Source organism: Petromyzon marinus, chromosome 23 (genome assembly GCF_048934315.1).
Source record: "Petromyzon marinus isolate PM22_M1 ecotype Great Lakes invasive population chromosome 23, UKy_Petmar_22M1.pri1.0, whole genome shotgun sequence".
Classification (NCBI taxonomy): Eukaryota; Metazoa; Chordata; class Hyperoartia; order Petromyzontiformes; family Petromyzontidae; genus Petromyzon; species Petromyzon marinus.
In genome coordinates this window covers 12,490,505-12,515,915 of record NC_133689.1, presented here as the reverse complement: position 1 = coordinate 12,515,915, position 25,411 = coordinate 12,490,505, and the positions used below count along the sequence as shown (strand labels likewise).

General features: G+C 50.1%; 1 protein-coding gene across 3 annotated transcripts in view; it reads left to right on the top strand.

The window, feature by feature from the left end:
• Positions 1-25,411, top strand: part of LOC116945283 (collagen alpha-1(XII) chain-like) — a 325,203-nt gene that overhangs the window by 124,654 nt on the left and 175,138 nt on the right. For all 3 annotated transcript variants that reach the window (XM_032959676.2, XM_032959677.2, XM_032959678.2), the window contains exons 19-21: positions 19,633-19,932; positions 20,302-20,494; positions 21,501-21,613. In XM_032959676.2, the coding sequence (XP_032815567.2) occupies positions 19,633-19,932; positions 20,302-20,494; positions 21,501-21,613 (606 nt within the window). The remainder of the gene's footprint in view (positions 1-19,632; positions 19,933-20,301; positions 20,495-21,500; positions 21,614-25,411) is intronic.

The following is a 25,411-nucleotide window of genomic DNA, read 5'->3' as shown; positions in this document are numbered from 1 at the left end:
CATTTATGACATGCGTAATTCTGGATTTTTTTGTTGTTATTCTGTCTCTCACTGTTCAAATAAACATACCATTAAAATTATTGACTGATCATTTCTTTGTTAGTGGGCAAACGTACAAAATCAGCAGGGGATCAAATACTTTTTCCCCTCACTGTATGTGCCAGAGGTCACTTGAAGGAATCTCAGAAGTATTTTTGTCATGTCAAGTTTCGTGTGCCATTCTGGATACTTCTCTACGAGAGATCCGAATTGATGCATTTGTCTCGTGCCACAATGCCAATAGCACAATAAAACAAAACAAAATATTCCGAAAATAAAAAAAAAATATTCCAAGTTGTTTACTTGGCGAATCTGAGCCGCAGGACAACAGACGACTGACCGTGAGCCCAGGGAATGGTTGAGTGGTGGAACTTGCCCGTTGCCCCGTTGCGATCTCTCATTCCGATCCCCCGCGTTGTCGTGATGGACGGTGCACTCGGACCACATCAAGCTGCGAGCGGCTTTTACTCTTCTGTGAGTTTAAACAGAGCACTTCAATCAGAGGCTTGCGAGGTCAAATCCCGGCCGGAGCGTTGGCTCAGACATCCATCCCTATGGCGTTGATAAAATGAGTACAACCTTGTGGAAGTCGGCAGTGTTGTTCTCACGGATAGAGCGGTGCCCACCATGGTAATATGGAATTTCCGCCACTGGCACTGGACTGCAATGGAGATGAACGATGCTGGAAGCTCATTCGAGTGAGAAAGCTCCGTGACTCGCTGTGACTTCTCAATCGGTAAAACCGGGTACGTTGGGTCAAGGGAAAAAATCGTAGCGTGACACCTGTGTTGCCTTTGCTGTCTTGTATTGAGCAAAAACTAAGACAGATGTTTTACAGATGCATGCTAACGATTTGCTGTGAACACGAGGCACTCTTTCTTTTGTGCCCTGTGTCCATACAATCCATAGTACAAGTGCTTCTGGGCATTGTCGTCTGACACTGTGCTGGACTGGAGATCATACCCCTTATGGTTGTAAAGCTGGCGTGATTTATTGAGTTGGTACCACATGAAACGTGAAATGACATTTCTGAGCATGGAGTCCAGACTTGCGTTTCGGTGAGTGGTGACACTGCAAAGTCTCACAGTTGGTTTTGGCACTCCATTCGTCAAAGTTAAACTAACTTTACGAGGTGTAGATATATTTTCCTTAGGCCGATTTGAGGTTACCCGGGGATATCCCCGGTCTCTTCTGGCATGGCACGGACAATTCCACAAAAAACTCCCGTTTTGAGGGATAACTTGCAACGAGCCAGAGGGCACTGTCACTCACTGTGCGTAAGTTGACGGGCCCGACTTCTTTCGGGACAAAAATTGCGATCGCGCTGCCCCTGCAGGGTGGCTCGCCGTTGGGTGCGGGGGGTGCCGGTGGACATAGTCGGGGACCGGTGAGCCACTCCGCACCCTGACGCCTCATCCCCCGCGGCACAACCTGGACATACGTAGCACCTACGTCGCAACCGCGTCTCACGATGCTAGAGAGAGGCCGTGCGCACACCGTGGGCACAGTTATTTTAAGAGAGAGGGGGGCAATCGGTAGCTTTGGTCAGAGGGAAAAAAGTAGGATTTGAATAGGGCGGGGAGTCGACAGCGTGGACGGATGAGGGAAGGGAATTCAGGACGACTGGCACAGCACAAACCACTTCGCACCGCTGCTCAATGCAAGCGGTCTGTTGAGGCCCTCGGCGTGCAAAAGTCACCATGAAAACTTTATTTTCTGACCTAGCGAGCAGGTGCAGAGCCTGGGGCTTGACACGACGGTGTCATGTCGGTGTCATGTCGGTGTCATGTCGGTGTCATGTCGGTGTCATGTTTGTGTCGTGTCATGAGATGCAACCCCTCCTGACATGAGAGAACGGCCCGCAGAAGAAGATAGAACATCTTTGAGATCCTTTCCAATTGACCTCTGTTCTACACAGGAGGGGGCAGCACTTACCCACCCACTCTGCTATATGGTTCGTCACATGACAGCAAAACCAATCTCTTTAATTCTAAGAGCTCGAATGTAGAAACATTAAATGCAGAAACAAATTTAAGGTGATATCTCGCTTTTGGAGAAATTGGTGACCGCGTTGAGAACATCAACTCACCACACTTCAGATCCGTTGCATTTGCCTTGCTGCAGGAGCACTCGTTAAACATAACGTGACAATGTAACTACGTATCGTATTTGGGATGCTGACAAGTATAATGGGAAGCACACCGGACTTGCAATGCAGAGGTCGGAAGTTCGGTTCAATCTCCTGGCACGGTAGTTGAACAATGATGCAAGTTTCCTGAACTCCCCCCCCCCACCTCCCGTCTCTGTCCACCCAGCAGTGTAAATGTGGACCCCACGGCCGCGTACGGTGCGGTAAGGCGTGGAAGAGTGGGCCAAAACACCATCTAGTTCAGAATCAAAATCTTCATTTATCCTGGAGAAATCCCATGAGCTGTGAAGCTCTATTTTTTTTTATCACAGATGGCTAGTAGTTGAGGTCCTTCTGCGAGCAGTGGTGTGATTTATCACTTGCGGGGCTGTACCTTTGTTCTTTGATGCATACAGTATTTAAAATAGCGAGAATGTTTGCTTTGAATGCCTACCTGTCTGCACGCCGCCCAAGGGTGGTGGCTTGCTGGGAGTCCACGGTGTTGTGTTGCGACCTGCCTCTGTCGCGCATTGCGGCTCACAGGTATTCGTTACGCGCGTGCGTGCGTGCTTACGTGAGCGCTGTGTCCCCCGGGGGGGGATGGAGGGAGGGGCTGGCTGCTGGGGGAGGAATCCCCACGCGTGTGTGTGCGTTTGTGGTGTGCGTGTGCTATTGAGGGCCCAGCAGGTAACCCGGGCACACAGGTAATGTGTGGGAGTAGGTTTGGCTTTCCTCTCAATGTCTGTGATTATTCAGCAGCAACAGCCACCTTGATCTATCCGACGGTGCAGTGGTTAGTGCACTGCGCTGTGAACCTGCTGACCCGAATTTGATTCCCGCGGCCAACATCAGTGGGCGAATATCTGAACCAGCCCTGAAACCTCCCAAAGGTTGCCAACCTTAAATGGGAGCCCGGCGCTATGTGTAAGCATCAGCGCTTGGGGAAACAAAGGCGTCTGGGCACGGTGCTGTCCACACCTTCCCCCAATACGCCTTACCAGCCTTAATGGGTGCTCGCTAACGGCACTTACCCAAACGGTCTGTCCGGCCGTCGGGAGATCTTTGTCTTTGCGTGTTAGTATACGGCGTTGTGCTGTTTGGAATGCGAAAGCGCTTGTTCTATTTCGATCACGCGAAGCCCTTTTGTCAATCCACTGCTGGATGAGAGCACTCCGCACGCCACGCAGTTCATTGGGGTTGCTTGACTACACTCCACCAGGCCTGGTCAGTGCGGTTGGTTGGTGAAGGTTGGGGAGCACGGAAGTACAGCACAGCAGTGGATTTTGACGCGCACCGTGCGGCGTGATGTTGCGGCTCGCAACATCACAACCTGCAGGGGGGGACCCCCCCCCCTTTATTTCTCAATTGAAATACCCACAGCGCTTATTGCCCCCCGACTGCGACAACTGGGCAGGAACCCTCCCTGAAAGAGGGTCGTGTGGACTTGGCGAGGCTTTTCTGAGTAAACAAGTAGAATAATAATAACTGAACGTCGCTGGACAATGTCACCCGCATCCATGAAACAAGCACAAATATGCTGCCAGTGACGCTTACCCTGGCACAGAAATTACCTTCATCACTCAAAGCCTGCTCACAGAGCCCCGACCAGCCCATCGCCAGCTTTCATCTCGCACCATTATAACCACCTGCTCCTTCCTGGCCATCACAGCCGTCAAGGGCATGTGGTTTCCGCACTTGCCGTTTCTTCACAACTGCCAAACTTAATGTTTGCAATCGCCTTCTGTCAAGCTCCACGTCTGAGCGATACGTTCCGCAACACAATAGCTCTCGAAATCGCACAACTTAATTCATCGCCTACAGCTGCTCTGTTCACGTCTGAGCGACTAGTCGCTCGCAAGGACGTGTCTGGCCATGCCCTCTGCACTCTCCAGCAGAGCGTCTGCCCCTTGTCTGCCCAGATATTTGATTTTCGCGGTCAATCAGAGTTCTCAAGCGTGCCTGTATGATTAAACTAAACTATTTTTAATATCATCAGGTAAGGCCCACTGAGCTATACATTTCTGTTTTAAGAAGCAACCCAGCCACAAATAATAGCTCAACGAATTGGCTCATCAGGTGGAAATGTATAGCAGCAACATACTCTAAAATGCATGTTTCTCAACGTGGAGGGAAGTTGAATCGACATGTGGATGGAAACACCAGAGGACCTGGAGAAAAATGCGCACGTCCACGGGGAGAAGATGCAAAATTAAAATATACAGCAGGGACCGGGTTCGGGATCCAACCTACGACCTCCTGTATACCAGGCCAGGCAGTTAACATCTCGCCACTGCAGCGATTCAGTTGCAAGCGAGTTGTACGACAGGTCACTTGTTGATTCCGTGGACCCCGCGGATCACAGTGACCCACTTGGGAATGCCAAACATTGCGTTTGTTAAAGCCTGGCAATTTTTTGCTGCGTTTAAAAATGTTATCGTGTTTGTTTCTGTTTGCTGCGCAAGTTGTTTCTTTCTTTCTCTCCTGTGGAATTCATTACCCCCTCCTCTCTCCTGATGACAAACACACACGAGTCCATATTGTATGGTAATATTTTGTAATTTCACTCTTCATATGAATTACGTTATTTGAGTGATAATTCCATGTGATTCTTGAAGAGTGTGTCTGGTACTGAACTGCTACTGTTAGGGAACTATTCATATGCCAATTAAAATAATTGGTCACCCTTGAACAATTACAAAATGTAATTCTCATCAGGCCCCATGATGTAAAGTGCAGTCTCCAACTCATGTGATCCACTCGGTCTCTCTGGCCTCTCTGTTTAAGTGCCATGCAGAAGGGTCTTTGCTTAAAACTTTGCTTCATATATAGTTATTTTAAAGCCACGGACAGAGTTGTTTGGTGAATGTGTTAAGTTATTTTTCTGATTGTGTTGCAATTGTACATCAGCTCATGCTTTATCTCTTGTTACCTTCAATGCAATTGATCGATCTGTCCTCCGAGGGCATTGGAGGCAGCTGGAGCAAATTTCTCGCTGTTGGGTCCACTCACCTCTCATTCCACGGCTTCCACATCTCAATCTTATTGCCATCTAACAACTCTAGCTGTCATTCTGTCGGTTATTGCCCTGCGCTCTGATTGGCTGGAGGCCACGCACTGCCCCCACCATGTGTGGGGAGGGGGGGGGGGGCAAAGCGGGTGGTCTGCACCCATGCAAGGGGGGAGGGAGGGCGCGGGGGGTCATGGGGGTGAGGCAGGGTGCACGGAAGGGGTATGGGGGTTGTGGGGGGTGGGGGTGGAAGGGTGGGAAGCGTACGGGGAGAGGTACACAAGGGGGTGAGGGCCTCGCTGGGGCGGTGGGGCGGCTTTCGGCGAGGGCCTGGGGGTGTGACGGGGGGCCACCTGGCGGTGCCGAGGTGGGGGTGACACGGTGAAGAAATACTAACGACCTCGCCGGGTCGTGGGTTCGATCTGGACCCTGACGCCTTCTGTATATTTGGAGTTTGCATGGTCTCCCCGTGGTCGTTTGGATTTTTCTCCTTGTCCTCCTGTTTTCCCCTCAACATTTAGAATTAACGTCACACGTTTAGAGTATACATTTCCACGTGATAAGCCACTTCATTGAGCTATCATTTGTGTCGAGTTCGCTTCTGAAAAAAAGAGCTACATAGCTCAGTGGGCCTTACCTGGTAACATACAAATAGTTTAGTTTAGATCTTGGGCTGGTGGGAGGTGTCGTCGTTCAAGGATGCGAGCTTCCACACAAAACGCAAAGCGATCATTCACGTCGTTGTGGAGAACACGAGCAACAAACTAGACAGGCGGATCCGACGTCTCATTCAGAATTATTGCTTTTTCCACATAAACGATGGCTTGTTCTTTACACAAACCATTGCCCTTTATGGCCTGCTGGGAGAACGTAATTTCAGCACCGTTGATTCATTTGTTGTCCTTCCCGATTAGCACAGTTGGCTACATACGGTGCGAAAGAAGTTCAACATGCATACATACATTCCAATCAGTCTGTGGACCAGTTTTGACACAGAGTGTCTCAATTGTCCACAGTATCTCATCAGCAAGACAGGTTACCCCTGTGCAATGGAGATTCACGGGGTTTTATTTTCGGGGTGTTTGCTCTTCCCAGTCTATATTCTCCCACGTCACAAGACCATCTTCTCGTACACCCCGTGAATTCCCGTTTCTGTGCTGTGACCCCAGCTGGAGCCCACCCCCGTGGACTCTACAGAGCTCACCTGTCCGTATCCTCTTTTATCTCGCCTTGACCCAGACTCTGGTCTGATCAGTTCATATTTCTTCAGCTGAAGGCTCCATCAGCACTCAGCCGTGCGTGTGCGTTCAGTGCATGTGTGGTTGTGTACGTATTGGGAGCGTGGTGCTGACCACCCACCCCCTCGTGTGTCGTGCCGGCCTTCATAGGTGCTCGCTAACAGCACTTGCCCCAACAGTCTGTTCAGGCTACACGGGGGGATCTTTGTCTTTGTATGGAGGGCGGTCGTGCAGTGGTCAGCGCACGATGCGACGAATCCAGCGAGCCCAGTTCACTTCCCGACCGTAGATAATTCCCGCAGGCATTATCGGAACCAGTCCTGGGCCTCCACTTGGTCGACTCGGCCTTAAATGAGTACGTGCTGTGGTGTGTAAACGTCAGTACTGGGGCAATGAAGGCGGCGAGGCGTGGTGCAGGCCACACTGCTACCTCTTGCGCCTTGCAGTCTTTAATCGGTGCTCGGTGACAGCACAAGGGGGGGGGGGGGGTTGTTTGTCTTTGTGTGAGCGGGGGTCCCGCCATGAGACGCAAAAAAACTCTTCTTGAAGTGTGTGTGCTTTGAAAACGTCGAAGAGTGAATGCTTTAAAATTCTGGAGCAACGTGCACACATGTGCCATGTATCTACAACAGGAAGAAAAAAAAACCTTCCCAAGAGTCGCATTTCTCCTCAGGGTAAATATCACGTACGCTTCTTTCTGCTTAACAAAACACTTTTTCCCCCCCCTCCCCCCCTCCGGCATTTTTCAACTTTCCCTTTAGTTTCTCTGAAATTGACATGTCCCTTTGGTTCAAGCGCGCCGTTTCTGCTTTGAGTTTTTTGCTAAATGTCCCGGGCCCAGGTGTGCGGGGCTAGGGGGGGGGGGGAGCTAACCGAATTACGCCACAGACCCGAGTCTCCGCGTGCCGCCCGTGAGCTTCACTGCACGTGGGTGAGCGTGCGGAGGGCATGCAGGGGTCGGGGGGTCACGGTGCCGTGCAGGCCGCGCGCCCGGCTCGCCGACCACTGCACATTGCGTCGTGGGCGCCACGGTGGCGAGATGTCAACTACCTCGCCCCGCATACAGGAGGTCGTGGGTTCGATCGCGACCCTGACGACTGTGGTATATTTGGGGTTCGTGGTGTCTCTCTCAATATGGATTCATGTATTTCTGTCATCAGGAGAGAGGAGGGGGTGATTGATTCCACGGGAGAGAAAGAAGTAACTTACGTAGCAGACAACAACAACAAACACGATTAAATATTTAAACGCAGCAAAGAACGGCCGGGCTTCAACGAACACAATATTTGGCATTCTCAAGTGGGTCACTGCAATTCACGGGGTCCAGAGAATGAACAAAATACCTGTCGCACAACTCGGCCGCTTGCAAATCACTCGCTGCAGTGGCGAGATGTTAACTACCTCATCCGGTATGCAGGAGTTCGTGGGTTCTATCCTAACCCTGACGCCTGCTGTATATTTGGGAGTTGTGGTGTCTCTCTCTCCCCCTGTGGATCAGTGAATTTTTCTCCGGGTCCTGTGGTTTTATCCCTCTATATTTCGAATCAACGTACATTTTAAGAGTATTTGGCTGCTATACATTTCCACGTGATAAGCCACTTCGTTGAGCTGTCATTTGTGGTCAGGTCACTTCTGAAAAAAAGAGCGAGATAGCTCAGTGGGCCTTACCTGGCGAAATAAAAAGAGTTTAGGTTTAGTTTAGTGTGCTTATGATCGAGCGACGCGGGTCAGAATCGGACCTCTAAAATATCACAATTTTTTGCAGGTGATAATCGGTTAAGGCAGGGGTCACCAAACTTTTTTCACGGTGGGCCGGATAACTGAAAGAATGACGAGCGCGGGCCGCATAATCATTCTGTTCAATACTTGCAAGCCAGAACGAAAGCTCGGGGAAAAAAGACTAAAAACTAAGTTTAGCCTTCCATGTTAATCATGGGTGAGTGGCGTGCAATGCACAAGAAACAAAGACAACCAACATATTTATTTACTAAAAAGTTATCAAAGAAGGTGACGTTCGCAAGAAGATAGTTACATCAGACCTAGTGTGCACATATCCGAATCTCACAAACTAAGCAGCAAAAAAGGTTAGTGAGATTTGTGAAACTGACGTTTGGCTTTCAAGATATCATCAATGTTTGGTTTGGAATTGCTGCATCCAATCAAGAGAATTGCTTTCAAATGTTCATCAGTCAATCTCGTTCGATGAGTTGACTTCACATACTTCATTTTTGAAAATGTTTGCTCACAGACATAAGTTGTTCCAAACACTGATGCCATACCAGCGGCAAATTTCTTCTGTTTCGGAAACTCAACATCAGGTAAGCAGCGGTAAAATTCAACAAGGTTTCCTTCTCTGTGCTTCTCTTTCAACAAGTAATTTGCTTGCAAATCAATGAGCACCAACTGTAGTTCAACTGGTACATCATCAAGGCTACAATCAAACGGATTCTGGAATAGAAGAATGTCACTCTCAATTCTGTCAAGATCTGAAAATCTCTTCAAAAAATGCTTCTTCAAGTCACGAATAATCTTTTATGGAAAATCGAGGTTGACATCTTCAGCGATTGTAACGCAAAACTCTTTGAAACAGTGAAAATGAGAGAAGTTTTCTCCTTCCAGTTGTGCTTCAAACAATGACAGCTTTCTCCGAAATCCTTTGATGATTCTGTAGAGATCACAGACGAGGTTATCCTATCCCTAAAGTTTCAAGTTCAGTTCATTCATGTGGGATGTGATGTCGACCAAAAATGACAACTTTGACAGCCAGGTAGGATCTGACAGCTGTGGATCAGCTCTATCTTTTTCAGTGAGAAAAACATCTATTTCGTTTCGGACCTTGTAAAAACGAAACAGGACTTTACCGCAGCTGAGCCGCCTCACTGCTGTGTGATAAGGCAAGTCACAGAAATCAGAATCCATTTCTTCAAGAAAAGCCTGGAACTGACGGTGATTGAGTGCATGTCCCCGAATGAAGTTCACAGCAGAAACGACTGGTTTCAGTACACAAGAAATATCTAAGTCTTTCCCACAGAGTGCTTGCTGATGTATGATGCAATGTACGAACAGAGCGCCCGGAATTTGCAAATCTTCCAACTGAGTCCTGATCTGCCCCACCAGACCCTTCCTCACTCCAGCCATGTTTTTTCCTCCATCAACTGTAACACCTCGAAGCTGATTCCACTGAAGGTTATAGTCTTGCTAAGTTTTTTGCACTTCCATGAAAATGTCTTTTCCAGTTTTTGTTCCATGCATGCTGCAAACGGATGCCAACTCTTCCGTTATCTGAAAGTCCAAATTGACACCACGAAAGAACACGAGAAGTTGTGACGTACTCGAGAGATCAGTAGATTCATCCAGCGCCAAAGAATACCACAACAAGTTCCTAGCTTTCTCGCGTATCTGTAGCACTATGTTCTCTCCAAGTTCTTCTGTTCTCCGCACAACTGAACTTGCCGAAAGGCTGATACTTCCAAACAAATCGGCTCTCTCGGGACACAAGTCATTTGCTGCTTCCATCATACACTCTTTGATGAAGTTGCCATCAGTAACGGTTTAACTCGTTCTGCCACCTTATGCATTATTTGGAACTTGTACGAGTGACAGATTCATTTTCAGCAAACTTTCTCGTGAAGAGATTCCTTTGAGTTTCTAAACCACGTTTCATGGACTCATATTTCGCAGAGCGTAACTTTCCAGAAAACTTTGAATATGTTGATAGATGTTTTGTTTCATAGTGACGCCGAAGATTGTACTCTTTCAAAACGGCAACACTTTCGCTGCATATTACGCAACTAGCTTTCTGGTCCTTTGTTTCCACAAAGAAGTACTTTACTCCCCATTCTTCATTGAAAACGCGACACTCGGCGTCCACTTTTCTTTTCTTAGTAGCCATAATGAAGGGTGAAGAAAACGGGATCTGAAAATGAAAAAGACATTGAATTATTTCCTATTGAAACACAAGAAAAGCAGAGGATTCAGGGGTCACTGGTGAAGCTACGGCTCACCAAAGGTACATATAAAGTTTATAGGTACCTTTGGTAATAGAATATATCACATAATAAGGTTTACAAAATATATAAATAGGGCGGGCCTAAATAAACAGCCTAGAGACCAGCTCGATTAATACCTTGACAGGGGAATTTTTCTGAGCTGGGGATAATATTTTCGTAATAACACGAGGCTTCGATGGCATTGTTATTCTGTGTTTGTTACTTTATGACCTTTAATCACACTTGTAGTTCACTGACCTATCACTGTCAAACAAAGCAATCCTTGTTACATACCTATAGAATGGATGACAGGCAAAAATAAGTAGTTATTTCTGGAGCGTTGGACCTGTGTTGACAGCCGGAAAATTTGGGGGCGGGAAAGATGCGTGTTTGTGTGTGTTGCCATGGAAACCATGGTAACGTGTTGCCATGACGTTGCCATGGAAACCATGGTAACGCGTTGCCATGACGTTGCCATGGAAACCACGGTAACGTCAGCGTAGGTGGAGCTACCACGAGCCGGGGAAGGACTTGGAATGCCGCGAAATAAGCAAACGTTACAATAAACAAGAAAATCTAGATACAATAATTTTAAATTGAAAATAGTAAATTTAAGGCACATAGCAGTCAGGAGGTCTCCGCACGCGTGAAGATCTCCCAGTATTCTAAACATAATATTTAAATTGCATCACAACGTCTCGTGTTCCATACGTTTTATCAACCAAATTCAAGTACCGTCGGCGGGCCTGATGGACTGACGTCGTAGTTTGGTGACCCCTGGGTTAAGGCAACTCTCACGAGCACCGGTTTAATGCTAGCCGCTCCCCGCTCGTCGGGGGTTAGCGATTCTGTAACCCATTACTCCGAGAAGCAATACAAACACTCCATGCACTCTGCGGCCGTACCCCTCCTCGCGACGGAGGTTTCACGATAAACACGGGCCTTTATAGCCTAGCTTGCATCGTCCGCGGCTTTGTATTTTATCTGGGCCACCGCTGACCACCTCTGCCGCAGGGAGTCGAGCGTCAGTCTCGTGAGAGAAGAAAAGTGGGAAAGGGAGAGAGGAAAAACATGAAAAAAGAACGAGAAGTCAAGTGGCGGAGGAGTGGGAGCCCACGGTGCGCACGTGCGGTACATGGCTCAGGAATGCACAAATGAAAGGAACATGTATTAGCTAAAAGGAAAGAGAAATAGACAAGCGACCTTTCGGAGACGGACTGCTCTTCGGGGTCAGAACTTTCCATCGGCAGTTGTACACCACAGAGGAATTGCACAAACGTCGTTCCCTCGTGAGTGGTCAGCCCTGTCTCCTTCCACCCCCCCCCCCACCTCCCACTGCCTTCCCCCCCGGAGCGATGGGCGACGCCGTGCCGCGTTCACCGCTTGATTGTGCAGTTCGGCTCGCACTCGGCGCAGGAGGACCGGCGGCTCTGCCGCTGGAGGTGTAGGGGATTGCCGTGTTTAGCCGCACGACGCGCATGAGCGGTTCTGTTCTACTCTATAGTTTAGTTTAATAGTTTGGTTTTACACCGACGGCGATTGATATCTGAACCGGTCCTCGACACTGCCTTCCCCATGAAATAAAGGAATTGAGGAGGCCTGCATCCAGTAGTGGATTGATGAAGGTCTGAACATTACTTGCCGTGTGCAAGAGACGGTGAAGGGTATTGAGAATGATATTTTACTAAAGCTGCACCAGCCTCAAGTAGAATACTTTTTAACTTTATCTTGACATTCAGCCGCGTGATGACGTCGCCCGCATGCCGCAGCGTTGGGCCGGGTTCGTGCGTCAAGCTGGCGTCGTGCCTCCACCCTACCCACCCTCCACCCGGTCCGTGGTACCCGCGCAAATGCCCGGGCAGTGCAAGTCTCTCATAAAATTGTTGAACCCTTGTATGTCCATAGGAATGTATTCATGTGCGTATGTCTGAATGTATGGTGGCTATAGTGGTTAGCGCATTGCGTGATGAACTCGGTGATCCGAGTTCAATTCCCTGCAGCTGCTAACATCAGTTGCGCACACCTGAACCGGTCCTGGTCTGGTGTGTGTGTCCGCATGGCTATATGGGAGCCTGCAGTGCATTGTAGATACCTGTCAGTGCTGAACGCTGATGCCTCCACAGGACCCCCCATACCCCCCTCCAAAAGTATCAGGAGGAATGCTCGCATGCGGTCATTACTGGAGTATCCCGCCACAGCCTGCCCAAGTCCACATGCCGGTCGCCTTCTGCAGCATGGTCATAAATCAGTATCGTCGGTGAAGGACGGAAAAATATATCCACGAGTCTTTTGAGAGAGAGCTGTCAGTGTTTTTTTGTTGTTTACTCTGACCCCCGGGGAGCCAAGCGGCCGCGTTGCCTGAAGTCAGCGGGGCCGTGGGAGAGAGGCGTTCGGTGGAAAGATCGGCACAAAACTGGCATTGTCCATCACGGGGGAGGAGAGCTCCCCCAGCAGCATGTTGGCTGTGAACGTGGTAGGGAGCCGCATGGCACCGAGTGGCATCTCTGCGGCCCGGTCGCCTCCTGCCGTCCGTCGATAGCAGGGCTACGATTCAGAAGGTGGTCACCGCTCACGGGGCGATGTCGAATTACATGGATCAGCCGAGAGATGCGAGTCACGTGTGCCAGGTGTCGGAGATAGACTCCATCTGCATGCACAGAAGGGAATTGGGAATGGATTTTTTTTTTAAAGTAAACCAAGTTGTGCATTCCTCGTAGTGTTTATAGAATCTTGATTGCGAACCACTTTGAGTAAGTGTTTGTATTCTTGGGATGGGAATCAAAGTGTACTCAGAAACAATGAGCCTGATTCACAGCTTGGCAGACTTTGTTTACAGTGCCATTTCTCACCTGCAAACCCCATCATGGAGGAAACAAAGCTCTGTCCTAGGACTCCTCAGGATAGTCCTGTTTGGAATATTTGGCCGGTTTCTTACCGAGTATTTCTCCATGCAAGGTAGAACACACAAAAATTCCACGCAGATTTAGGCCACTTAACCCACTTGCTTAATACAGTTTTTGTTGGGGGGGTTACATTGTGTAAAATAAAGCCCGTATTACGGATGATATTGGTCGCGAAAGCCTACGTGTTGAACCCACTTGCTGCACCGCCGGTTGTACTGTCAGCTTTGCGGCCCCAAAGGTTGGGTGTCTTGGTGGTGCGTAGAGCGCAAGGGTCGGAACCTGCGGCTCCGGAGCCGCACGCAGCGGCTTTTTAAGGACTGCTTCGTGACGCGTTATTTATTAAGGACCACCGCTGGCTCGTATTCACCGCACGGTGCATTGCGACCCTTGAACTCGTGAGGTTTTTTTTTTTACCGAATTCGAAAAAAATGGCTCTTCTTGTTATTTTGGCTACCGACCCCTGGTATAGCGCCTTGCGTGAAAATAATTATCTCATCTCTGCTATTGTCAATGAGCTAAACGATGACGTCACCCTGCTGCTGCTCTATTTAAGACCGGGAGCAAGTGAGGGCTTTACCATTCTGGTGAATTTCCCGATGATGCTGGATGTAATTACCAATGAAACGTCGTACTCAAACTGTAATTGTTGTGGATTCACTCTTCAGCACATCGGTGGGCTAAAGTAGTGAACTATTTGTCTTTTGTCAACGTGACACTTTTTTGCTGATTGGCCGTCTCGGGTGGTGGAGGGTTATGACACATTTATAAATACCGCGATCTAACCCAAAAACCTTTATTATGCTATTGCCATGTTCACTTCTTTACAGCATAATCTTTTTTTATATTGCCATCATCATTGGTGATTCACTTATGAAGAGTGTTTCATTGGTTGTCCTTATTCAATATTCTACTCTTTTTCCAGTTCTTTCCATGTAAGTAGTGTCTTTTTTTACGTAGAATATATTAATTGATGTAAACATATTTTTATTCGACTCCATCTATTCCTTCTAGATTTGAAGTTTTCGTGACTGCAAGGATCCATTCCGTCGATATGGCATCGAGTTTTACCCCCTAGCATGCGTGGATTTTCTCTGCGTGCTCCGGTTTCCTCTCACATTTAGATGCTTAATCATTGCCTGAAACATCTTAATATATAGAGAACCACGGAGCTTGGGGGCGGGTCGGGATTTGGTACCCCAGCTCACTGCCTGTCTGCTGCTGCCTTCCCGTTGGTGTCCGCTGACAGAGATTAGATGATTTGCCTCCGTTAACATAGTGTAGCACACGCCACTGGTGCTAATTGTGTTTTTACTCACAACATCCTTATCTGCAGTGTCCATCAATTCTCTGAGCACTTTCTGTCTCGCTGTCACCCATGATTAATTACGATTGAATGATAGGAAGCGCAGAGACATCATCATAGTTTCGTGCTGATAAAAGGAAAGTGTTGCTATTTCTGAATGTGGCATTGTGAATTATTGCCGCTGTTCACATTTCACCAGTTTTGGTGTTTATGGCTGCTTCAGTGGGGTGTCAAAGCTAATGGCCAATTTGTGCTGACATCTCCCATGAAAAACGAGCCATCCAAACATCCAAATCACGTCCGACTGATATTTACTGGCCAAATCAGTTAGCAGCCTGTACCTGCGACGTGTGTGTGGCCTAGGGCGATTCGCAAATGTGCCGGTGAAATTCTGCAGGCTTGACATTCACTCAGGGCCCGGTACTCCCCGGTTGCACTGCACAGAGACGGTGGCACACACGTGCCGTAAGGTGATCTGTCACTCACCCTGCTCTCTGGCCTCCTGTGCAGTGTGAAAAGTGATGCTACCGCAGTGGTCGTGTAGATGGTCCTCGTGCAACAACGGTGGTGTCACCAGCACGGGCCCACCTCGGTGCAGTCCGTCGCACGTCGCTAACACAGCCAGTTGTGAAGCATCGCCTAGCATCTGCAGCCAATCGCAAATGGATTTTGCTCTTGACATGGTGTCGCCGGCAGATGTACCGGGTCCACCCCCTTGCTCGTTATTGGCAGGTGGTTAGATAACAGGACACTGAGTGTTACTGGCTGCCATGTTTGCGAACGTGAATTTTTGGATGTGAATGTGGCGTTTGGAAGCTTCTGGAGAGCCCCGTGGAGGCGTCTGGATGTGAATGTGGCGTTCCTGGGCTGCTGGAGAGCCCCGTGGAGGCGTGTGGATGTGAATGTGGCGTTCGTGAGCTGCTGGAGAGCCCCGGTGGAGGAGTGTTGATGTGAATGTGGCGTTGGCGGGCTGCTGGTGCGCCCCATGGGGGCGTGTTGTGATTGGCGAGACGTCCCAACTGAGATGCAAATGATGCCATGTGCGTGCGATGTGTGTAAAATATGACTCGCGATGTAGCCTGCTGCGTGAGACCGCTAACATTCTTTCAGATCATTGAGAACTTCTATGAAGTGGAACTTCATGTGCTTGCCAATACAAATACAAGATGTGCTAAGATGTTACAGCCGTTGTACGCGAGTTACCTTAACCCCCCATGCCCTCTTTGTGTGCGCCAGCCTTTAAACGATCTGATATTGTGTTGGTGGTGGTGGTGGTGTAAAATTCAAAAACACAGCAAGTTGGCACAGTAGGGGAGCACAGGTGGTGCATCGGCCAGTCACCTCACCTGGGTCTGTCCCGTGACCTCCTGCCAGCGGGCGTTCGACACTTCACGTGTCATTAAAGTGCACATTGCCTGGCACAAGAGCCGTGGTGATGTCACCGCCACATAGTGGCGAATGGTGGTTGTTGTTAAAATGCACTGACATTCAAGCAACAAAATTCAAAGTAACTTCCTGATAAAATTTAGGATGGAGGTGCTCATCTCTCATTTCCAGCCATGAGCCAGTGGTGGAAATTCCACATTCCTATGGTTGGGACGAGGATAGATATAGGTACAGTGAGGGAAAAAAGTATTTGATCCCCTGCTGATTTTGTACGTTTGCCCACTGACAAAGAAATGATCAGTCTATAATTTTAATGGTAGGTTTATTTGAACAGTGAGAGACAGAATAACAACAAAAAAATCCAGAAAAACGCATGTCAAAAATGTTATAAATTGATTTGCATTTTAATGAGGGAAATAAGTATTTGACCCCTCTGCAAAACATGACTTAGTACTTGGTGGCAAAACCCTTGTTGGCAATCACAGAGGTCAGACGTTTCTGGTAGTTGGCCACCAGGTTTGCACACATCTCAGGAGGGATTTTGTCCCACTCTTCTTTGCAGATCTTCTCCAAGTCATTAAGGTTTCGAGGCTGACGTTTGGCAACTCGAACCTTCAGCTTCCTCCACAGATTTTATATGGGATTAAGGTCTGGAGACTGGCTAGGCCACTCCAGGACCTTAATGTGCTTCTTCTTGAGCCACTCCTTTGTTGCCTTGGCCATGTGTTTTGGGTCATTGTCATGCTGGAATACACATCCACGACCCATTTTCAATGCCCTGGCTGAGGGAAGGAGGTTCTCACCCAGAATTTGACGGTACATGGCCCCGTCCATCGTCCCTTTGATGCGGTGAAGTTGTCCTGTCCCCTTAGCAGAAAAACACCCCCAAAGCATAATGTTTCCACCTCCATGTTTGACGGTGGGGATGGTGTTTTTGGGGTCATAGGCAGCATTCCTCCTCCTCCAAACACGGCGAGTTGAGTTGATGCCAAAGAGCTCCATTTTGGTCTCATCTGACCACAACACTTTCACCCAGTTGTCCTCTGAATCATTCAGATGTTCATTGGCAAACTTCAGACGGGCATGTATATGTGCTTTCTTGAGCAGGGGGACCTTGTGGGCGCTGCAGGATTTCAGTCCTTCACGGCGTAGTGTGTTACCAATTGTTTTCTTGGTGACTTTGGTCCCAGCTGCCTTGAGATCATTGGCAAAATCCTCCCGTGTAGTTCTGGGCTGATTCCTCACCGTTCTCATGATCATTGCAACTCCACGAGGTGAGATCTTGCATGGAGCCCCAGGCCGAGGGAGATTGACAGTTCTTGTATCTTTCTTCCATTTGCGAATAATCGCACCAACTGTTGTCACCTTCTCACCAAGCTGCTTGGCAATGGTCTTGTAGCCCATTCCAGCCTTGTGTAGGTCTACAATTTTGTCCCTGACATCCTTGGAGAGATCTTTGGTCTTGGCCATTGTGGAGAGTTTGGAATCTGATTGATTTATTGCTTCTGTGGACAGGTGTCTTTTATACAGGTAACAAGCTAAGATTAGGAGCACTCCCTTTAAGAGTGTGCTCCTAATCTCAGCTCGTTACCTGTATATAAGACACCTGGTAGCCAGAAATCTTTCTGATTGAGAGGGGGTCAAATATGTATTTCCCTCATTAAAATGCAAATCAATTTATAACGTTTTTGACATGCGTTTTTCTGGATTTTGTTGTTGTTATTCTGTCTCTCACTGTTCAAATAAACCTACCATTAAAATTATAGACTGATAATTTCTTTGTCAGTGGGCAAACGTACAAAATCATCAGGGGATCAAATCCTTTTTTCCCTCACTGTAAGTCCTGTTGACTTCCCCACAGCGGTGCCTATTTTATCAACCCCAGAGAGATGATGGGCTGAGGCAATCCCCATCCAAGATATGAAACACGACATCCGAATACTGGTTTAGCTCATTGGAAATCTTCAGTACGGTGCAGCCCTGCTGTCTTTTGCCGTAAGCTTCGCGAGCAGTCGGTACTTTTCACACAATATGCGGCTTCCATATGAGTAGAACTCAGCAGGGCCGGGGGTTCCAAAGCAAGTTCACGGTCACCTCATGGGGTCTGCCTTGTTTTGAATCAGGGTCGCCACCTGTCCATATTTGATCCGAACATGGGGCTATTTTTTTCTAATTCCAAACAGTCCAGGACAGCTTGGGAAATGGTATCTGTGTTTGGGTGGCAGGAATTGGTGTGTACTGAGAACGGGATGTATATTGTGTTGAATTGTTTTACAGTATTTTACACAGTTGTGATAGACACCGGTCGACTGAGAAGTCAATCCGGGTTTGATCTGTGGGAAAGGTGGCAACCCAACTTGGAATGGTGGCAGCAACATTGAAAGACGTGGGAGGACAACGTCAACTTGAACGAAACTCCCTCGCCGGTTGACACAACAGCCTCGCTTGTAACAGTGGCAGCAGATGCCCAAGGCCTCGATACATGCAAGCGCACGATGGATCGAGTCTCTTGATTAAGAAATGGACACCAGTCCCACAGCACTCGCCCTCGCACTGCCACCCACCGTGAGACCAGTGATGCTTGGCAGAGCCACTGGCGGTCTGGCGAGAGAGGATACGGGGGACTGCGAGTGGGGAACACAGTGAGCGAGCGTTTGCGGTTCGATGTGCGGTATATTTTTACAAATTTGAAACGTTTTAATGAAGTCTGTGAAGCCAAATTTGGAGGAAACCTTTTTTGCTGATGTGCAGAACCGTGAGGGAGGCGTGGAAGTCAAGCGGGGGTCAAGGCTGTGTTTAGTCCCGAGGGGCAGGAGCAAAGTGCAGAGCTGGAAATTGGAATTACTCACGTCATTGTCTCACTCGTGGCGGTGGCCAGCGTGCTACGTGCATCCCGAGTAGCGCCGCTGAGCGTGCGTGTGCACGTGCACGCTCACGCACGCATGCGTCGTGCGCACCGTCTGGAGCGCACGAGGCAGCGGCTGTGCGGGGGCGCACCCACTCGGGTGGGCTACCCCGTTTAACCCTGCGCACATACCGAGCTCTTTGAAAGGACACACACACACACACACGCGCGCGCGCAGTTGTTGGGGCTCTCCCCAACGACGATGATCCCAACAAACGCACGTCAAGAGTTTTAAAGCAGTGTGCTGAAAAAATAAACGACGTTGGGTCGCTCTTTCCGCCGCACGTAGATCATTTACAAATAGGCGCTTTACTGTTTCGCGGGGAATTTAAACGTGACTTCTGCCTCCATCACTCGGTGCCTGGTTTTCGCCACCCAATCTCGTTTCCTCTTCCCCTGGCCCCTCTCAACTCTTTCAACGCTCTTCTGCCTTGCTACACCTGCACAACTTCTTCCCTCCCTGCGTGCCCCTCTTCATTCCGCACCTCTTTGCTTTCTGGCATCTCCCCGTTACCGCCATCTTCCTTGTGCGCTTCCACCTTCACGGCTCTTCCTCGCCGCTACTCTGCTTCTCCCCGTTGCGACGTCCTGTGTCCTCTAGCTTCTCATCTTCTATCCCCATCTCATCATCTCCACGCTGCCCCCCCCCCCCCCGCCAGTGTTGCTCTCTCATCTTCCTTCGCCCCCTTCTCCCTACGTTTCCTCCTCCCGTGCCCCCTGCTCCCCCCCCCCAGTTCCCGACGGCGGCCGCGTGCGGGTGAGCGAGCGCAACACCACGGCGTTCCGCGCGACGTGGGCGCCGGCGCCGGGCCCCCCGCAGAGCTACCGCCTCACGTACCGGCCGGTGGAGCCCCCCGGAGACGGCGGGGGGGACGCCCCCCGGGGCCGCTCCGTCGTGATGCGGGTGCCTGGGAACGCCACGTCGGTGCCGCTGCGCCGCCTCAAGCCCGGCACGCGCTACAAGCTGGCGGCGACGCCGGTGTACGGTGGCTGGGAGGGCCGCGCCCGGCACGGGGAGGGGGCCACCGTCGACCGTGAGTGCGGCGCTGCGGCACGCTCGTGGGCCGCGTTTATCGCGTTTGGTTAAAGAGAATTCAGTGCCGGTGTGAGATGGTATTTTTACGCCCGTTGTATTAGGCGCTGTGGGGAGGCGCAGCCAGGTGTGCAGTGTTTGAGAATGCTTGCAGCACTCGCGCTGTTGTCGAAGAAAAGTGGCAGGGCGATGGCCGCGGTGGAACATCGGGATGTCTTGACGGAGCGGTACGCGAAGCAGAACCGGCGCGCGAGCGAGCGCGTGTTGAGGGTTCAAACGAAGCCGTGCCAGCTGCAGGGAGGATGCCGTGAAGACGCAAGAGACCGCTGGCGAGGCCATGACGTATACGTGTTCGTGTCCTGCGCCGCAGCCACCAAGCTGAGGCCCCCTCGCAATCTGACGACGTCGGACGCGACGAGCAGCAGCTTCCGCGTGTCGTGGCGGCCGGCGCCCGGGGAGGTGACGGCGTACCGCGTGGCGTTCCACCCGGCGGGGGAGCGCGTGTCGCTGCGCGAGCTGCTCGTGAGCCCCGAGGACAGCAGCGCCGTGCTGCAGGAGCTCAGGCGAGGATCTCGCGCGCGCGGAGAGAACGAGGCGCTCGTTCGCGGTCGAGCGTAATACCGCCAGAGTTGTTGTCGCCCCTGTTCGGTCAGCGGTCCTCACCTGGGATGCGGGGGACAGGGGGACGGAGCCGGTGGTCACGTTCGCACCTCGTGCCGTCTCGAAGTCACCGCGTGCGCTCTAAAGCTCTGCTCTCTGGATGGGTTTCTCGTCGTTTGCAGCACGTGTTAGAACTGCCCTAGGCAGGGCCAAGCTGTTCCCTCCTGCAGGGATGAGGGAGGGGGCTTGTCCTCACAAAGCCCCCGAGGCACAATGCGGCTGCAGTAGGCAATCAACGATGGCTGCTATGGATCTACCGCACTGACGATTACTAATGAGGGCCAAACCGTCTACATTGTTGTACAGTTGTATCATATTCTTAGCTCTTTCGGTAAAGTCACGTTGAAGGGAAACAATAAAATAATAAAAAATATATAAAAATATATATTTTTATTGTTTTGAAGCTTTCGTGACTGCAGTAATTAATATTCTTAGCTCTTTCGGTAAAGTCACGTTGAAGGGAAACAATAAAATAATAAAAAAATATATATATAATATAATTTATATATAAAATATTTTTTATTGTTTTATATATATATTATTATTTTATTGTTTCCCTTCAACGTGACTTTACCGAAAGAGCTAAGAATATTAATTACTGCAGTCACGAAAGCTTTAAATCAAATTTTTTACAGTTGTATCGTTAACATGTCCTCGTTCAACAAGGCCATTCCCACGTCTGCTGTATCTGAACCAGGTTGAGTTGCTTCCAGCGAGCAGTTGTGTGAAGAGCTTTGAAGAGTATTGATATGTTGGTGTGTGAATGTTGGTTTATGGACTGTTTACATTTTCCAGCTTATATCATTTGCTCACAGTTTAGTTTTACTTAATTGATGACACAATCTTTGATCTTTGATCCGGTGTATGTGTGTGTGTGTGCCGGTGTGTATGTGTGTTTGTGACGCACAGGTCTGGCACTCCGTACAAGGTGAGTGTGTTTGCAATGTACGAGGATGGGCCAAGCGAACCGCTCCTCGGCTCCGAGGTCACAACTCCCGACCTCCCTCCCGCCAACATTGAATGTGAGTAGCGCATATTGCACGTGCACGTGTGCAAACACGCGCGATGGCACGCACAAGTGCAGGAGAAGACTATTGACACAACCTCGGCTCACGATGGCGCATGCCGGCATGTGGGGGCACACGCATGTAGATACGCACACGCAAAAACTTGAATGTGAACATGTGTAGCCCGTTTGTCAATCCACCGCTGACTTGGTCCTCCCCGGACCTGGGGTGGGGGTATCGTAGAAGATACTTGACCATACTTCACCACGCTGGTCAGTGTGGGTTGGTGAAGTTGTGGGGCATAGCAGTAGAGTACAACTGTGCAATATTCGGCACCGCGCATTTGCTGCCCACTACGAAGCAGCTCAGTCTATCTACGTGTTCTGCACGGTGGGCTCCCTCCAAGCGCTATCCAAGCTCACCCTGCTTACCTTCATTGAGACGCACCGAGGTGCTACCTCTTACAATAATTTGGTTCGTTTGGTTTATTTTTTTGCTGCAAAATCTTTTAGAAATTGGCCTACACGTGCCCATTTTGGGCGGTAACCCGTTTACCCCAATAGGCACATGGCTACAGAAAAAGAAAACAAACACGAACGAAACAACTGTACACAATCAAGTTCTGATTGGCATGGTCGTGTGTATCATCAATAGACTATTATTATTTATGATGCAGTTGCGTGCACGAACGCGTACGCACGCGTGAAGGCGCACAGGCGCGAACAGGTGCGTGCACGGGAATCCTCTTCTACCTGTACAATTTACAAACCGTGATGGCCAACCATTTCCCGGGCCCAGCTTTTATTCCTTTCAAAGCGGATTCCATACGCGTGGCACGACTGCCCAGATGATGCGCGCATCGCGTCGTCTGCGGCGGGGAATCCCTGGGGACGCGCCCAAGAGGCGACCACCGCCCGCTTGGCTCGCCGCTTCTCGTCGCCAAATCATGAGCCCTCAGCCGGTGGGGGGGGGGGGTGGAAGCAGCCACTCACCGTGCGGGCGCTGCGTGGGTGTAGGCACCCCCAGCACATTTACAAGCGGCTAAAAGAGAAACCCACCAATATTTGTACGGAGAAAATCATGGCGCTGCGTTTTTTGTTTGTGAGCCTGTGATTTTCTCCCTTTGACAAGGTGACAAAAATGAATGCCGATGACAGAACCTTTAAGTACACAGTAGCGTGCTGATCTCGTCAAGGCGCACAGACCGTCGCGCGAACTCCGGTCATCCTCGCAGCTGCTTTTGACTCGCCATCGACCAAAGACGGCCACTGCATCGCGTGCTTTTCCTTTCAATATTAGGAAGCCACTGGAGCTATGCACTTTTACATATACATTGAAAACGAATGTCTTCAAAACTTATTTTTTTGTGTTTGTTTAGTTTGTTGCCCTTCCCCTGCACCTCCGATTAGCACGGTTGGCTACGTACGGTGCGAAAGAAGTTCAATATACTTACATAGAGTAGCGCATAGGCAGTCGGCTCAGCACTAGCCAGCCGGCAGCTGCGTAGACTGAATTGCATCACAGTGTAGCAGAACCCCTCTTGTCCATGGTGAAGTGGGGGGGGGGGGTGGCGAACATCTCGGATCCGATCTCTAGCCAGTCAGATTTCACATCAACTGGCGCAGCGGGCTCCCGGCTGAGCACGTCCGGCTCCTCGGGAGATCGGTTGCTATCAAGCTCACCCCATTAGCTCACAGACACACAAGCCGCGGCACGAGCCGTGGAAAGTCGCGTTGACTGCTCGATTAACTGCCGCTTCTGCTGCTGATTAAAGCCAGGCGATGCGGCAGGGCATTCCGCGTGGTGAGGGTGGGGGGGTGTCCCAGCACACGGCAGGAGGGTCCGCCAGTCCCCCCCTCCCTCTCCCCTCATCGGCCGTCTGAGTGAAACGGCGTCACCCAATTTATTTAGTGAATCACTTTGGTATTCACTGGAAACTCTGATTCATTATTATTGTTTTTGTTGTTGTCACTTTGGTGCGTATCATTGTGGCAGCTTCAGCTTCATGTTTGTTTAATTTTAAGTTTGCTGTGCGATGAGCAAATCGTTTGAAATGACCGAACGCACTCCAGGGATGGGACTTGAATCCACTCAGCTCATTCCCATCTGCCGATGCTGCATTCCATAGATGGTGCTGTATAAAATGTAAAAACGCCAATCCATCATAGTAAGGCGAACATACACCAGAGTCAGATCAGATGCCTGATGGCTGTTTTGGTAATGCTTTTGTGTGTGTGTGTATGAGCGTGAGTTCGCATGTGCGCATGTGAGCGCGAGGGTGTGCTCGTGCGAGCGTGAGTGCGTGTATCCGCGAGTGCGCGCGTGCGTGCGTGCGAGCGTGAGTGCGTGCGTGCGCTCGAATGCATCTGTTTTCTTGTTTGAGATCTTGTGGTCTTGCGCAGTGGTTCAGAGCAGGAGCATGTGGAGAGCTGCACCTCATTGACGATGGCTTGCAACAGCTGAACTCAACAGTGAGACGCGGGGCTGAGCACCCGGCGGGCTGCCTCGATCGCTGCCTGGACGGACGGGTGACAGGCTGGCGCGCTGGCCGGCTGGCAAAAGCCTGCCATACGCGCGCACGTCGTGCACGACCGCAGAAGAAAAATAATCCGCTTGCATCCGCTCATGACGGCATAACAACCTTCCCGAGACATGACTGCATGGAGCACCGCTGCCTAGAGAGAGAGAGAGAGCATGTGGCCCTAAAGCACTGCAAGCGCTCAAATAGGAGCGCTCCTAAATCCGCGGCGCCAATCGACGCGCAGCCCGTGATCATTTTTTACCCCGCTAACTGCATTTACTTTTCGCCCAGCGACACTGGCCACTCTCATTAAATGCTCTGCCTGCTCGCCCGGCGTCTCGTGCCTTCATGCTTTGCCTGCTCCCCTGGCCTCCGGCCCGGCCTGGGCCCCGTCCCAGCCTGGCTGAGCTCCGTGCCGCCCACCACCCCCGAGCATGGAGAGTGCCGCTCGCTGCCGATTGCGTCACCGCCAGCGTCCACTTGCCCAGGATAACCCCTCCCCCGAACGGCGCTCAGAAGTAGGCAGAACGTCGTGTGCAGCGTGCACGTGTGAGTACGTGTGCGTCTCTGAGTGGGTGAAAATGTCTACGTGTGTATTTGTTTTTGTCCCATGTGTGCGCGTGTAATTGCACGTTTTTATTCATTTGTTTCTTTGTATGTTGATCGTCGGATACACATGCATTTGTTTGGTGTGTACGTATGTGTGTTCATGTGTATTCCTTACGTGTGCGTGAACCTCACATGATACTGAGCTTCCAGTGTAGTGCGCGACCCCGGGATGGATGCCTTGCGGGCGTTCATGAACGATGAGCTCCGGTGTTCGCGGGCAGTGACCCCTATGCGGAGACTCAGTCGGCGGCCCCCCTCACACACACATTGGGCAGCTCTGGCTGTGACCGGTGTCCGGCAGGGCCAATCTAAAATTTACTGGGCCCAGCCAAAATCCCGTTATCTGCTCGTACCAAATATATACAAATTATAATTTAGTACATTTGCTATTTTCGCCATTCTTGAAGTATAAGGCTATCTTGAGGATGCCAGTTCAGGGGCCATATTCCGACGTGGTTTTAACAAATGAGTATTCAAATTGCAAAATTTGGACTGTGGTGCCAGCACACGTAGCCTACCCTTTTGAATAATGTCATGGGAACCTTTAACGTCCTCTGTACCTTTGGTTAACACGGCCACAGTATTAACCAGGGCAGTCACCGGGCTCGAACCGGGAGGCACTGAAACAAGCGGCAAACGTGCCACTACTGCCCTGCCACATTAGCGTATCGTGCGTTCGAGCC